General features: G+C 35.9%; 1 protein-coding gene across 2 annotated transcripts in view; it reads right to left on the reverse strand.

Annotated features, from left to right (window-relative positions):
• Positions 1-4,010: 4,010 nt before the first annotated feature.
• The window catches only part of PRKACB (protein kinase cAMP-activated catalytic subunit beta), a 116,196-nt gene continuing 106,857 nt past the window's right edge, over positions 4,011-13,349 (reverse strand). For both annotated transcript variants that reach the window (XM_028102449.2, XM_028102447.2), the window contains exons 9-10: positions 11,086-11,250; positions 4,011-5,435 (exon numbers count right to left, since the gene is read on the reverse strand). In XM_028102449.2, coding sequence (XP_027958250.1) covers positions 5,310-5,435; positions 11,086-11,250 — 291 coding nt within the window. In that variant the 3' untranslated portion in view covers positions 4,011-5,309. The remainder of the gene's footprint in view (positions 5,436-11,085; positions 11,251-13,349) is intronic.

Below are 13,349 nucleotides of genomic sequence, written 5' to 3' on the forward strand. Positions count from 1 at the left end.
ACAGTCTTGCTGATGCATTGATTTTAACCCAATGAGACTCATTTTTGATGCCAGACTTCCAGAGCTGTAAGATAATACATTTATGTTGTTTTAAGCCACTAAGTTTATGGCAATTTGTTATAGTAGCAATAGAAAATTAACACAGTGAGGTAATAATTTACAGTGACAGTTACTACCAATGAATAATCAGATGACGAACCAACTACAGTTTATTCATCAACACTTTATCCCCATTCCAACTTCCTTTTGGCCATTTCATTAACATCACCATTAAGAGATGGCAGAGACTCTAAATTTAATGATTTGCTCAATTTTAGGTTGTATTAGCACAGCTTCAAGAAGATAGCTTGATAGCAAAGTAAGTCTGACCAGGAGTTAGAAGTGGTTTCAGCTACCCATGCTTTCCCCTATGCTCAGTAGCTACTGTTTTCTGTTTCCTGCTTATATTCCAGAAAAAAATAGAAGGCAGCAGGTGCACTGAGGTTTGTGACCACACTGACATAGTTTTTTGTTTTGTTTTGTTTTTATTTTTTGCTTATGGTAAGTTATTTCAATTTGGGCCAAATATAAAGCATTTGAAGTCAGATCAGTGCAAGCCCTTCACCAGGGGAATACAGTGTACACACAGGAGTACCCTTGGTAAGGGGTGTACTAGTTTTTTTTTTTTTTTACCACAGAGTGGGCAGATTAAACAACACAAACTTATTTTCTCACAGTTCTAGGGGCTAGAAGTCCAAGATCAAATTGCTAGCAGGGTTGGCTTCTTTTGAATCCTCTCTCCTTGGCTTGTAGATGACCATCTCCCTCTTGTCTCCACATGGTCTTTTCTGGGCCTGCGTTCTTTATGTCCCAATCTCTTCTTAAAAATTCACCAGTTATCAGATTAGGGCCCATCCATAGGATTTTATCCTAATTAAAGATCCTACCTTCAGGGGCGCCTGGGTGGCTCAGTTGGTTAAGCATCTGCCTTCAGCACAGGTCATGATCCCGGGGTCCTGGGATAGAGCCCGGTGTTGGCGTCAGGCTCCCTGCTCAGTGGGGAGCCTGCTTCTCCCTCTCCCTCTGCGCCTCCCCCCCAACTGCTCATGCTCGCTTGCTCTCAAATAAATAAAAAAAATAAAAAAATAAAGGCCCTACCTTCAAATATAGTCATATTCTGAGCTACAGCAGGGAGAGTTAGGACTTCAACATATGAATTCTGAAGAAACACAATTCAGCCCTTATCAGAGAGCCATTATCAAAGGCTATTAAATAAGGCATATAGAAAATGTTCAAGAAAACTAAAATGAAAGTATTTAACTTCACATCCAATATTTATGCATGAGAAAATTTAAATGGATTTCAAATGATGATTTGGAGTGAAGATATGCCTAGATTTTTGTAATTAGTTGTATAAGGAAATGAGAAAACTGGCGTTTTGTGTTAAGCCCTGATAGTGATAAAATAAAGCAAGCACTGGTATAAAAATAATAAACACAGTGTTATAAAGTACATCAATATTTGTAAATATTTACAGTAACAATCCTAACGATGAAAAATGGTAAGCTTTTAAAATAATTACCTAAAACGTTATTTCTTGAGTTCAAGGACAACTGTAGAAACACACACTAACCAACCTGGCTGGAATCATAAGAGGTAATGTGAACTCAACACTTCTGAAAAAAGAAAGTAAAAATTCATAGTTCATTGTTTCAATACAAGGATGAGGTCTCTTGCAGTGTCAATCATTTAAATATGAATATTTTCAACATTCTATTAAGAGTAGTTTGGACTAATAGCATGAGGAAGAAGTAGAAACACTTTTTAGAAACTATGGAATGAATCTAGTAGTTTCTTAATATACACTGAGTTGGACCTGATTGCTGGACGTTTCTCCCCTATTACTCTGTTCCCACTATCACAGACCAACCCAAAACATAAAAACTGGAATCTATAAACATCTGTAGTACCTGCAGAAAAGAAATCAGGAGATAAGGGCACTAAATAGAACACAAGACTTAATACACTGTTTTACCCTTTGAAGATACTTTAATTTTGCTGTTATGATTAATTAAAAAACACAGTTGTTTTCAGCATTTCCTAGCTACAGTAGTGCATAGGAAATTCCATTCTAAACAAAGAATTAATTAATGAAATAACAACACACCTTAACATTTTACATTGATAGGTTACAGTTTACAAGGTGCTTCCACATACATTATTTCATTTGAGTCTTACAACAAGCAGATAAAACAGTCAGTGGGAAAGAAAAATTTTTTTTTTTTTTTTTTTTTTTTTTTTTTTTTTTTAGGCTTACGATGAGTATTTTCAGGCCAATGGGCAGTCAATACAAGAACATATCAAAAACAAGACAGCAATACCCACAAGCCACAGTATCTTTTTTTGGTAGGTTGACAGTTTGATATCAATTGGATATTTAGCATCAGTGAAGGAGGAAGGAATCAAAACAGACATGAGGTCCTCATGATATTCAAAAAACTGTAAGAACACTGTAAGAGATAAGGAGAAGAAAGGCCCTAAAATATCGCCTTACCAAGACTCACTTCAAAGCACATTATCCCTTCAAACTGTCAAATAAAAAGAATCTTGTCATGACATGTGAAAATTAGAAAAGACCTTAGAAACTGCCTAATGGATCTCATTTTGAAGAGCTAAGGCCAAGGTCATGCTGACTGTGACAGACCAGCTTGAGACCCAGATGTCTTTGACTTTGAGTCGGGGGGTCCTTCCTCTGCAATGCCATCTCCTTATTATTTACTGAGGAAAAATGTAATTTCTTCTGTTTCAAATAATGTAATCTGAGGTTAAATACTGATTCATTCCACTTATTTCTTAAGTTTTTATCTTGTTCTTGGCTAAACTGTGGTTAAAACTGTGCGTTTTATATAACTTTAAGATATTCTAATTCAGTGTACTTGATTGGTTGGAAATAGACTCCCTTGACATATCTGAAAGCTTGCTCATGTCCTTTAAATGGAGAGTAAAACAGGAATGGCAAAATAGCCCTCAAAACCAATGTACGCCTAGGGGTCCATCTGCCCAGGCAGAGTTTACAGCAAGTTGTGCAGGGCAATAGTAATTTTATTTAAAACATTTTTTTTTTAGAACTTACAGAAATCTTTTTAATTGCTGAAAACTAAAATGTAATAATCAAATTGTCATACCCATGATTTATTAAAATAATTTTACAATAATATACAATAAAGCTACCATAGAATTTGTAGCATACACATAGAATACAAAGATCAGCATGTTCTTGGGCCAAAAACTCATTAAGATATTTTATACAAATGATGTTTTAAATTTATTAACATGATGATATATTTTTGTCACATAAAACTTGATACAGCAAAGTATTTCATATTTTTCTTGCACATTTTAAATATAGGTGGACCAACTGAAATCAGTATCAGCTTTTAAATGACATAACCATGCAAAAACACTTGACAACCAAAAGATGTACAGATTGATGCAGAGAATATTCCAGACAGGCTTTTTTCAATGTCTTCAAAGGTTTTACAGAGGTGTGGTACAGAGGAAAAGAAATAAGAGTCAGTGACCTGCACCAATAATGAAGCAAATAGAATGCTTATATACACTAAGATCGGTTTGATTAAAAACAACTTATATGCATGTAAATTGATCATAAAAAATGAACACAGTTTATTTTTGACTCTTTTGGTGTGTTGTTTTAAGATAGGTCACTGACACATGGAGATAAAATCAGATGGCAAAATTTAAAAGCAAAGAAAAAAATATTTAAAAAACGGAGGTAAGCCATGGATTCTCAACAAACATTGAACTAAATGTGCAAAAGTGCTTGAAATTTCCACATGACAGCAATTTTGTTGGCAAGGAAGTATAAAAAAATTAAACTCAAATACTAAAATTGTATCTGCATGATCATACATTCTGTTTCCTGAAAGAAAAGAGGCTTGAAATTCTGACATGTCTAAAAATATCACACCTCAAAATTAAAATACAGTTGTGGCAGTTTTAAAAACTTTGTCCCTTTTCCTCATTTATGAGGCATAAGATGAAAGCTGAAGCTTCAACAGCGCCTCTACCTCAGGCTGACATACAGATTATAACGGAATAACCTGGCAATAATTCCTTTTGTTCTACCTCAGGCTGACATACAGATTATACCGGAATAACCTGGCAATAATTCCTTTTGTTCTACCTCAGGCTGACATACAGATTATACCGGAATAACCTGGCAATAATTCCTTTTGTTCTTAACTGTGACAAAACAAAGCAAAGCAAAACAAACAAAAACCTCATATAAATAAGAATGTCTCTATACCGTTTACAAGTATCAAGCCATTTGTTTGACTCAGCGAAGTATTTGTCCGCATTAATGTTCTTTTTAGTTCATTTCTTTTCTTTTAAAAAGTTTACAATGAGGACTATTTGAGAAACTAAAAAAATTGTCACTTTCTTCATCAGTCATGTTCTGTTAAAATACTGGCTAAAACCCTTATGGAGGAGTGAAGGTTTAGAAATCTTAGAGCTAGCTCTAATACCTACAGAAAGGCTGGTACCAAGCGATGATCCATAGCATTAGTTTTTCCTGTGAATGAGACACATTTGTCACACTGCACAGCTGGTCACTTAATTACTCGAGGGGAAGATGATACAAAAGGCAGTGAAGGGAAATAGAGCCTCTGATCTCCAGGAATCCAAATTGCTGGGTCTAGCTACTCTAGGTTAGTCTACCCAAGTGTCTTGCCAGAACAGTGAATTCTAGGAAAGTTATTGTTTTGTTTTGTATAAACTGCCTTGTTGATAAGACATTCTGTCTTCAAAAATTGTCAAAAGTTTTGGCAAAACTGAGTCTGAGCTACTCAAAGTAAAAACAGTTATTGGAAGTATATCCTCAAGCCACTGACCAACAAAAATAATGGCAAGAACTACCAAAGGCAACACTCATCCTTCCTTTCAAATATCACAGAGCCATAACACTGCCCATCTGAAACACCAACAAAATAAAATGGAGTACTGTTTGGAGAAAAACTGATGAAAATGAAAAAAGGAAGAAATGGACGTAGGGGAGGAGAAAGACAAACCAAAGGGAAGCAGGAAAGTGTCTAGTTGTGTGTTATGGCACAGACAATGCTTTGCTTAGCGGTGCCTTGTTACATAGGTGGATGCAGAGCGCACACACGGATGGCAATAAAGACCTCACTCAGTCGCTGGAATGACAGAACTAGGTAACTGCTTCAACAAGGACGGTCTCAGCTCCACCGTATCTCTCAACAGAGTGCAAAGACTGAGTGTAAGCTCTGATGTTATCTTGTTGCTCAGCTTTAAAATTCACAAAATTCTTTTGCACATTTTTCTGTTATAGAGACGCGGATATCTTCTTCTTCATAGTCATCAAAGTTGCTGGTATCTCCAGAGCCTCTGAACTTTGGTATGAATGGTGCTTCAACCTGTAATTGAGAAGGAAACCTAAGTGTGATATGATATTATGATTATAATAAATTTGGTCTTTGTCCTAGTCCCCAGCACAGAGCTCTTTAAACTCTTGGATTTCATAAATGTTATGTTAATGAGGCGACTTTTGGAAAGTCCCTAGCCAACCTAAGGATGGACGCGGGTTAGACACTGAGAACTTTCAGTCTTATCCCCTGACCTCCAGGAGACAAGAGGGGCTACAGGCTAAGCTCAGTCGCCAATGGTCAATGATTTAAACAATCATGCCTACGTAATGAAGCCATAAAACTTCAAAAGGATGGGGTTTGGAGAGCTTCCAGGTTGATGAACAAATGGGGATTTGGGGAGAGTGGTGTGCCTGAAGATATAGCAGGAAGCTCTGAGCCCCTTCCACATACATGCCCTATGCAGGACATCTGGCTTCCATCTGGCTGTTCCTGAGTTACATTCTTTTATAATAAACTGGTAATAGTAAGTAAAATTTCTGAGTTGTGAGCCGCTCTAGCAAAGTAATCAAAACCCAGGAGGCATTTGTGGGAACCTCTGATCTATAGCCTCTTAGTCAAAAGCACAGGTGACTAGACTTGTGATGAATGTCTGAAGTGAAGGTGGGTGGGGGGCACTCTTAGAGGACTGAGCCCTTAACCTATGGGGTCTGATGCTATCTCCAGGTAGACAGTGTTAAGACTTGAGTTAACTGTGTGGTGGTGGTATGTGGGAGGGGAACACATGTAATGGAATAATAAAGAGGAAAACAAATGCCCGGGAGTTTCTAAACACTAAGGAAAATAAATTCCCACTATTACTATATGGTAGCATCTATTTAAGTTTTTTTTTAAGATTTTATTTATTTATTTGACAGAGAGAGACATGGAGAGAGAAAGAACACCAGCAGGGAGAATGGGAGAGGGAGAAGCAGGCTTCCCGCCGAGCAGAGAGCCTGATGTGGGGCTCGATCCCAGGACCCTGGGATCATGACCTGAGCCGAAGGCAGACGCTTAACGACTGAGCCACCCAGGTGGCCCGGTAGCATCTTTAAATACCTTTAAGTCCCTAAATGATAACAGCATTACAAAATGCAGCAAACAGTAGGTTTGCTATTAATCTCAACATTTTCATTCAAGGAATGGTATAATACTTAAGAGATTTCTAGGATAATCAACTATTGGCATCACAATGTTGGCACTTCAGGTTACAGAATTCTATTATCAGTTCCTTCCTTTTTTAAAAAATTATTTATTTGAAAGAGAGAGAGAGAGTGAGAGCGAGCAGGGGGAAGGGCAGAGGGAGAGAGAGAGAATCTCAAGCAGATTCCACACTGAGTGCAGAGCCCAGTGTGGGACTTGATCTCACAACCCTCAGATCATGACCTGAGCCAAAACCAAGAGTCAGTTGTTCACCCAGGTGGCTCATGATTCCCCACTTCTGATACAGAGCTCTTTCTAATATCTAAACCAGTGGTCTCTGAAGTTTTTTGATTTATATGCCTTTTAGTAAAACATTTTTGAGTATATAGCACCAACATATGTGGAATTATTTATAAATTATTTACTCACACAACTATGTTAGTATAAGATATATGCACAAACAAGACATTTAAAAAGAATAAGGTAAAAAGTATGTAGGACTGGGAAATCTAATATCATCTTTTAGTTTGCCAGCTGGTTGCCTCGCATGCATCTCTGGAGACTGCTGTTCTGCACCTCGCAGAGGAATCAGCTAAGCAGACAGCTGTCTCACATCTAGCAAGGCAGCAGTTTAGGATCACACCTGTTGGGATCATCTCTACATGTACAATGATTGCACAGTTTGAGTTGTCCAGGTCTCTTTCTTCCATTTCATGTCTCTCTGCTAGATGCCTTGGACTATTTCATTGCTCGTGAACACTTGGTCAGATAATAAGACTATGAAAACTATTCAAATTATCATTTTTGTATTGCTGTGCATAGTTATAATTGAGATGACGTTAAAACAAATGGCTACACTGAAGTACTGAATTATTTCTACTTATAAATTATCCAGGGATCTCCAAGTCCATTTGATAGTCAAGATTTGCAGTTGACCAATCTGTCCAATACTACAACCTGTTTGCTATAGGGTGCTACTTGGCAGATAAGCTGTTCACTAGCTAAGGTAAGTCAAGCCCTCTGGAAAGCACACAAACTCTAAATAAGTAGTAGTAGTTCAGTTTTATCCCACTTTAAGAATAATTGTAGGGGTCCCTGGGTGGCTCAGTTGGTTAAGTGTCTGTCTTTGGCTCAGGTCATGATCCTGGGGTCCTGGGTTCCAGCCCTGCATTGGGCTCCGTGATCAGCGGAGAGCCTGCTTCTCCCTCTCCCCGTTACCCTCCTTGTGCTCCTTCTCTCTTGCTCACTCTCTCTCAAATAAATAAATAAAAGCTTTTTTTTAATAAAAAGAATAACTGTAAAAATATAATACACTATGGGTAGATTAGTAAATGCTAACAGCAGAAATTTTTCTTTTTAAATATAAATATGAAAAGATTAAAAATATATCATCTTTAAAATACTAATAAAATGGGTAAACCTCAAGCAAATCTAATAAATATATCTAAATATAGCATTAATTAACACAAATATGACAATAAAGGTCATATAAACAGTGATAATAGGGGGGTATGGATGATTTTATAAGAAAATATAAATTTCTGAAATTAAAGAAGAGGCAAAAACTTAGAGACCAATACCCAAAGAAAAATTAGTTTGTTAAAATTTCCAAGTTAATTCTTTTTTTTTTTTTTAAGATTTTATTTATTTGACAGAGAGAGACACAGCGAGAGAGGGAACACAAGCTCAGAGAGTGAGAGAGGGAGAAGCAGGCTTCCTGCTGAGCAGGGAGCCCGATGTGGGGCTCAAACCCAGGACCCTGGGATCATGACCTGAGCTGAAGGCAGACACTTAACGACTGAGGCACCCAGGCGCCCCTCCAAGTTAATTCTTATTTCCTCAAGTTTCCCAAAGAATAAAAAGACATGGAATCAACTCCAGAAGAACAAAAACCGCAGGTAAGTAAAACTTATGACTATAGAAGCAAAGATCCTAAATAAAATTTTAGCAAATTGATTTTGTATATTTTAAATAATATTTTGCAGGTATTATAATAATAATACCTCATGATTAAATGGTGTTCAGGAATGTGAGGATATCTCATTAATATAATTCATCATGCTAATATGTCAAAGAAGATAAAGCATAATAAACTAGGAATCAAGGATATTTTCTTTTTTTGGTATGTTTTTTGTTGTTTTTTTTTGATATTTTCTTAACCTGATCAAGGATATTTATCCAAGACAAACAGCTAACTTCATATTTGAAGCTAAAACATGAAAGGCATTCCCATTCAAAACAGGAATAAGACAATACAGCTCAACAGTCCTACTCTTTAAAAATATTATTTTAGACATTCTAGCATATACAATAGAGCAAATGGAAATAAAAGATATAAATATTGAAAAAGTAAAGGCAAATGATACCTCTGCCCACTGTAATTATTTGTCAATAAAATGCAAGGGAATCACCGAAAAACCTATGGAAATCAACAACAGAATTTAGTAAGGTGGCCAGTTACAACACAAACATAGAAATTATGTTTCCCCCTACATTCTACTATAATGGGAAAGCAAATGCATTTGCAATAGCAATCAAAGTATAAATTTAAGGAATAACTTTATTTTTTTGAGGAATTTTTTATTATTATTTTAAATTAGGTTCCATAAAGGTCCCATTCATAGTGAAGTAGAGATTTTGGTTCTTTAAGAAAGAAATTGGACCTATATGGGGCAGGCTCTCTAAGACTTTACCGAATGACAGAAAATATTTGAATAAATGTAGAAATATAACATGTTCATTATGAGGAATTTTCAAGATTTTGATTCTCTTCCAATTAGTATACTGTTATCCCAATTAAGAGCCCCAAATACGATATAAGTATCTGGAAAGACTAATAAAACAGGGAGTTATTGTTTAATGGGTACAGAGTTCTAATTTTGCAAGATGAAAGAGTTCTGGAGAGGGATGGTGGTGATGGCGAAAGAACAGTGTGAATTTACTTAAGACCACTGAACTGCACATTTACAAATGGCCAGGATAGCAAATTTTGTTTTGTGTATTTTCATACAATAAAACTATAAAATCTGAATTTTGTATTCTTTTCCATGAATATTTATAGGCATTCCACATATTATATATTTTGAAAATTAAAAAGACCATAAAGCTATATAAAACAGTGAAGTGTGCAATACAAGAATAGACAAAAGGAAGTCATAAAAATAAAGTTCAGGAACAGACTGAAATATATAAATATATAATAAATTAGCATTACTAAAGGTGGAATTTCAAATAAGGGGCCAAATAAGGATTATTCATTCAACAAATGCTGAGAGAATAATTACCTAATTATGAAGCATCAACAAAAAAGAAGTCCGATCAAAAAGCACTAAAAGAAAATATAGATTCACTAAGTCACCCAAATAGTATTGCTCTTGGCTATACAACACATCCAGCTGAGATAATGATGCTAAGGGCTATTTCATGATTTAATGGCTAGGGAGTTTCTGAACCTATCTTATGAGATGCAGAGACTACTGCACTCACATTGTTTTGGTCTTTGCTGCATTATTAAATTCTTTTAATGCTTTGTTTTTATAATTTTTTCTAAAAGATATCAACTCGGAAAACTGTGCTATTAATATTCAATTACAGGATTTACATTTTTTTCCTAAGGAAATTCATTCGTGCTGCAGAGCATCATTAAATATGGCAAGTCTCTGAAACATTAGGAGTTTTGGTTTTATGAAAAAAAATATATATTCAAGATGTAAACACTTTATAAATACAAATTATCTTTAACTGGGCATTTAAGAAGCAAAGGAGAGATAAAGGTAATTCAGCACAGCAAAATCTTTTCTTAAATGTCTCAATTTGTTAGAAAGGGGAAGTGACAGAGACTGAAAAATATCTGATGAATCTAGCTATTGAATGTTATTAAATCTAGCTTGTGCCAATTCTGGGGGGGAGACTATATATTTGTTTATATGTTGTCTTTCTTTCTTTCTTTCTTTCTTTCTTTCTTTCTTTCTTTCTTTCTTTCTCTCTCTCTCTCTCTCTTTTCTTTCTCTCTCTCTCTCTTTCCTTCCTTCCTTTCTTTCTCTTTCTCTCTCTTTCTTTCTCTCTCTCTCTTTCTTCTTTTTCTTTCTTTCTTTCTCTCTCTCTCTCTTTCCTTCCTTCTTTCTTTCTCTCTCTTTCTCTCTCTCTCTCTCTCTCTCTTTCTTTCTTTCTTTTCTTTTTATATGTTGTCTTTCTAATGTGGCTTCATACCAGTGTTGAAAAGCAAACCTTTGGGACATTGTCTACTGTATAATTACCATGATATTGTGAAGAATAAGCGGCATGGGTAGGAAAAATTTGACACTGAAAACATTTCAGGCTGATGGTCAAAATAGAATATGCTTTCTCTTATCAGAGAGAAAACTCATTTTTAAGTTGTGGGCTGGAAAGGTCCCTTAAGTCCTGCATAGGAATAATTCAAAGGTAAAAAAAAATTAAAATCATGTGTTAAGCTGAAAATATCTCTATTATAATTTAAATACCAACTTGTAAAAGCTTTTAAATTAAAGAAACGGCTCACCTTCCTCTGGTAAATAGCAATCCAATCTGTGGTGGCAAACCACTTGTGAGTTTTTATATCACTCACGCCATTCTTCAGGTTTCCAAACCGCTTCGTCAAATCCACCTGTAGCAGGTTCCTTAGAAGGTCCTTGAGATCTGAACTGAAGTGCGATGGGAATCGGACCTGTACCAACACACCATGTGGTCAAACATACGTTACCATGGCCTCAACTTCCAAAAGGGCAGAGACCTCTGAAGAAAATGCTTTAAAGGGTTAACAGATCCCTTTCAGAGCTCCTTGCATTCTTACCGTGGTTCTCTCCAAGTGCCACCATCACCTTTTGACTCCTATTGCGTGTCATGACATTGCCTCAGTTGATCTTCATTTAGGTATGCTGCAATATCTGTGTATGTCTCTTTCCCCCAGACCATGAGCTTCTAGAGGGAGGATACTGTGCCACTTTTGTTTGCTATTCCCAGAATTTATTACATCATTTCAAATAATGTTTGTCCAGTTAACAGTTATTGAGAGCTACTATGTACTATGCTGCTCTCATACTGGATATATAGCAATGAGCTATGACATACTTGGTGAATATGGTATTAATTCTAAAGATGGAGAAACTAGGATCCACAGACATTGAATAACTTACCCAATCATTAGACTACAAAGTGACAGAGTTGGGACTAAACATCTAGTCATGATTCCTAGGCTCATGAATTTTGTTCTTTATTACACGGTCTTCAAATATATAGAATTCCTTAATTTATATTCTGACATTCAAAAAGCTCAACATGATGCACATTCTCATATTGTCAAAGTATAAGTTAAATCATTAGCAGGCAAAGCTAGACTCTGCGGCAAAGCCAGATTCATGACTATAGTCTTCTGACTGCTACTTAGGCTATTTTGTATGTAAATGCTTCTCAAAGTGTGTTCCTAGGACCCACTTTCATCAGAATCAACTGGGAGAGTGGAGGGATAAAAATGCTGATTCCTGGGGCTTACTTCAAATGATGGGGGCATTGGGTCTGAAATTCTAAGGTTTTTATCTCCACGTGATTCATTCATATGTGCATGAAAGCTTGAGAAACACTATTTGCAACTCTATTCACTACTCTGTGCAGAAGTTTTATTTTTTTGTTAGTGACAGATGAACAAAATTTTAATGTAAACAAACTAAAACCATCATACTAGAGGAAAACTAATATTTGTGTCCAACAACCAAAGACTAATTGAAGGTCAAATAGCTAATAACTGAACAGGATTTGGGGTCAACTCATATAAATTAGCAACTAAAAGCCTCATTTTTGCAAAGCCTATATTATCACAGATTATAAGAGGGCTTATGTTCTAAAAAAAAAAGATGTGAATTGCCAATATCTTTAGTTTTTAATTCTAAAAGTAAAGTTTTATTTATATAATGGCTTATGAGAAGTTCGTCACTGTGCTAAACTTTATGCGCACTGGCTCATAAAACCCAAAATTAACATTAAGGTAAACATGATTTGATCTCCATCTTAGAGGTGATGCAATTGAAACTTACACAGATTAAGTTATTTGCCTGAGATTATAGAGCTAGTAAGTGGTAGTAGAGCTATAATTCCAAACCAGGTACTCTGACTTCAGAGTATACACTCTTAATTATTCTATACTGTTTTCATGATTCAATAACCTGAAAATAGTTATTGTCAGGACACTTCCAAAAGACTGAAATTTTCATCTCAAAAATATTTGCTGCACACTTCCTCCTTTATCCTAGTTGGAGTAGAAACTACGGAATATGCTGTACTCAAAAGGCATACTGTCTAAAAATAATGTGATTTATTTATACAGTGGTTATATTCCAACTTTGCTTAGATTCCAAAGAAGTAACTTATTTGAAGTAGAGCTATCTTTGTTTGGAATAGAGTCTGCACGAACAGTTCAATGTAATGTGCCAGTTATTTTCCCTTTCATGATGTTCAGAACAGTAGACAATAATGTACCACATATAAATTATCTTTTGAATTCAGGTAATGTGCAAAAGAATGCTTAAAGAATATACACACCTAAATAGAGTAGTTCTTTATTTTGGACTCCAGATAAAGTGTTGGTGTTGGATTAGTTAAGGTGTGTGTATCTTTGTAATCTTAAGAAGAGTGATTCTCAAATGAGGAGTTGTGGTTGGGGGGTTGTGATGGTAGACATCGGAGTCATCTGGAAACCTTGTCGTATGATAGACATATCCTCTTCACCTCCATGTCACACCCTCTTCTTCCCGAGATTCTGTTAGGTAGCCC

Source organism: Eumetopias jubatus, unplaced genomic scaffold (assembly GCF_037043125.1).
Source record: "Eumetopias jubatus isolate StellerSeaLion01/CBP00866 unplaced genomic scaffold, mEumJub1_p1.0 scaffold_4, whole genome shotgun sequence".
NCBI classification, from domain to species: Eukaryota; Metazoa; Chordata; class Mammalia; order Carnivora; family Otariidae; genus Eumetopias; species Eumetopias jubatus.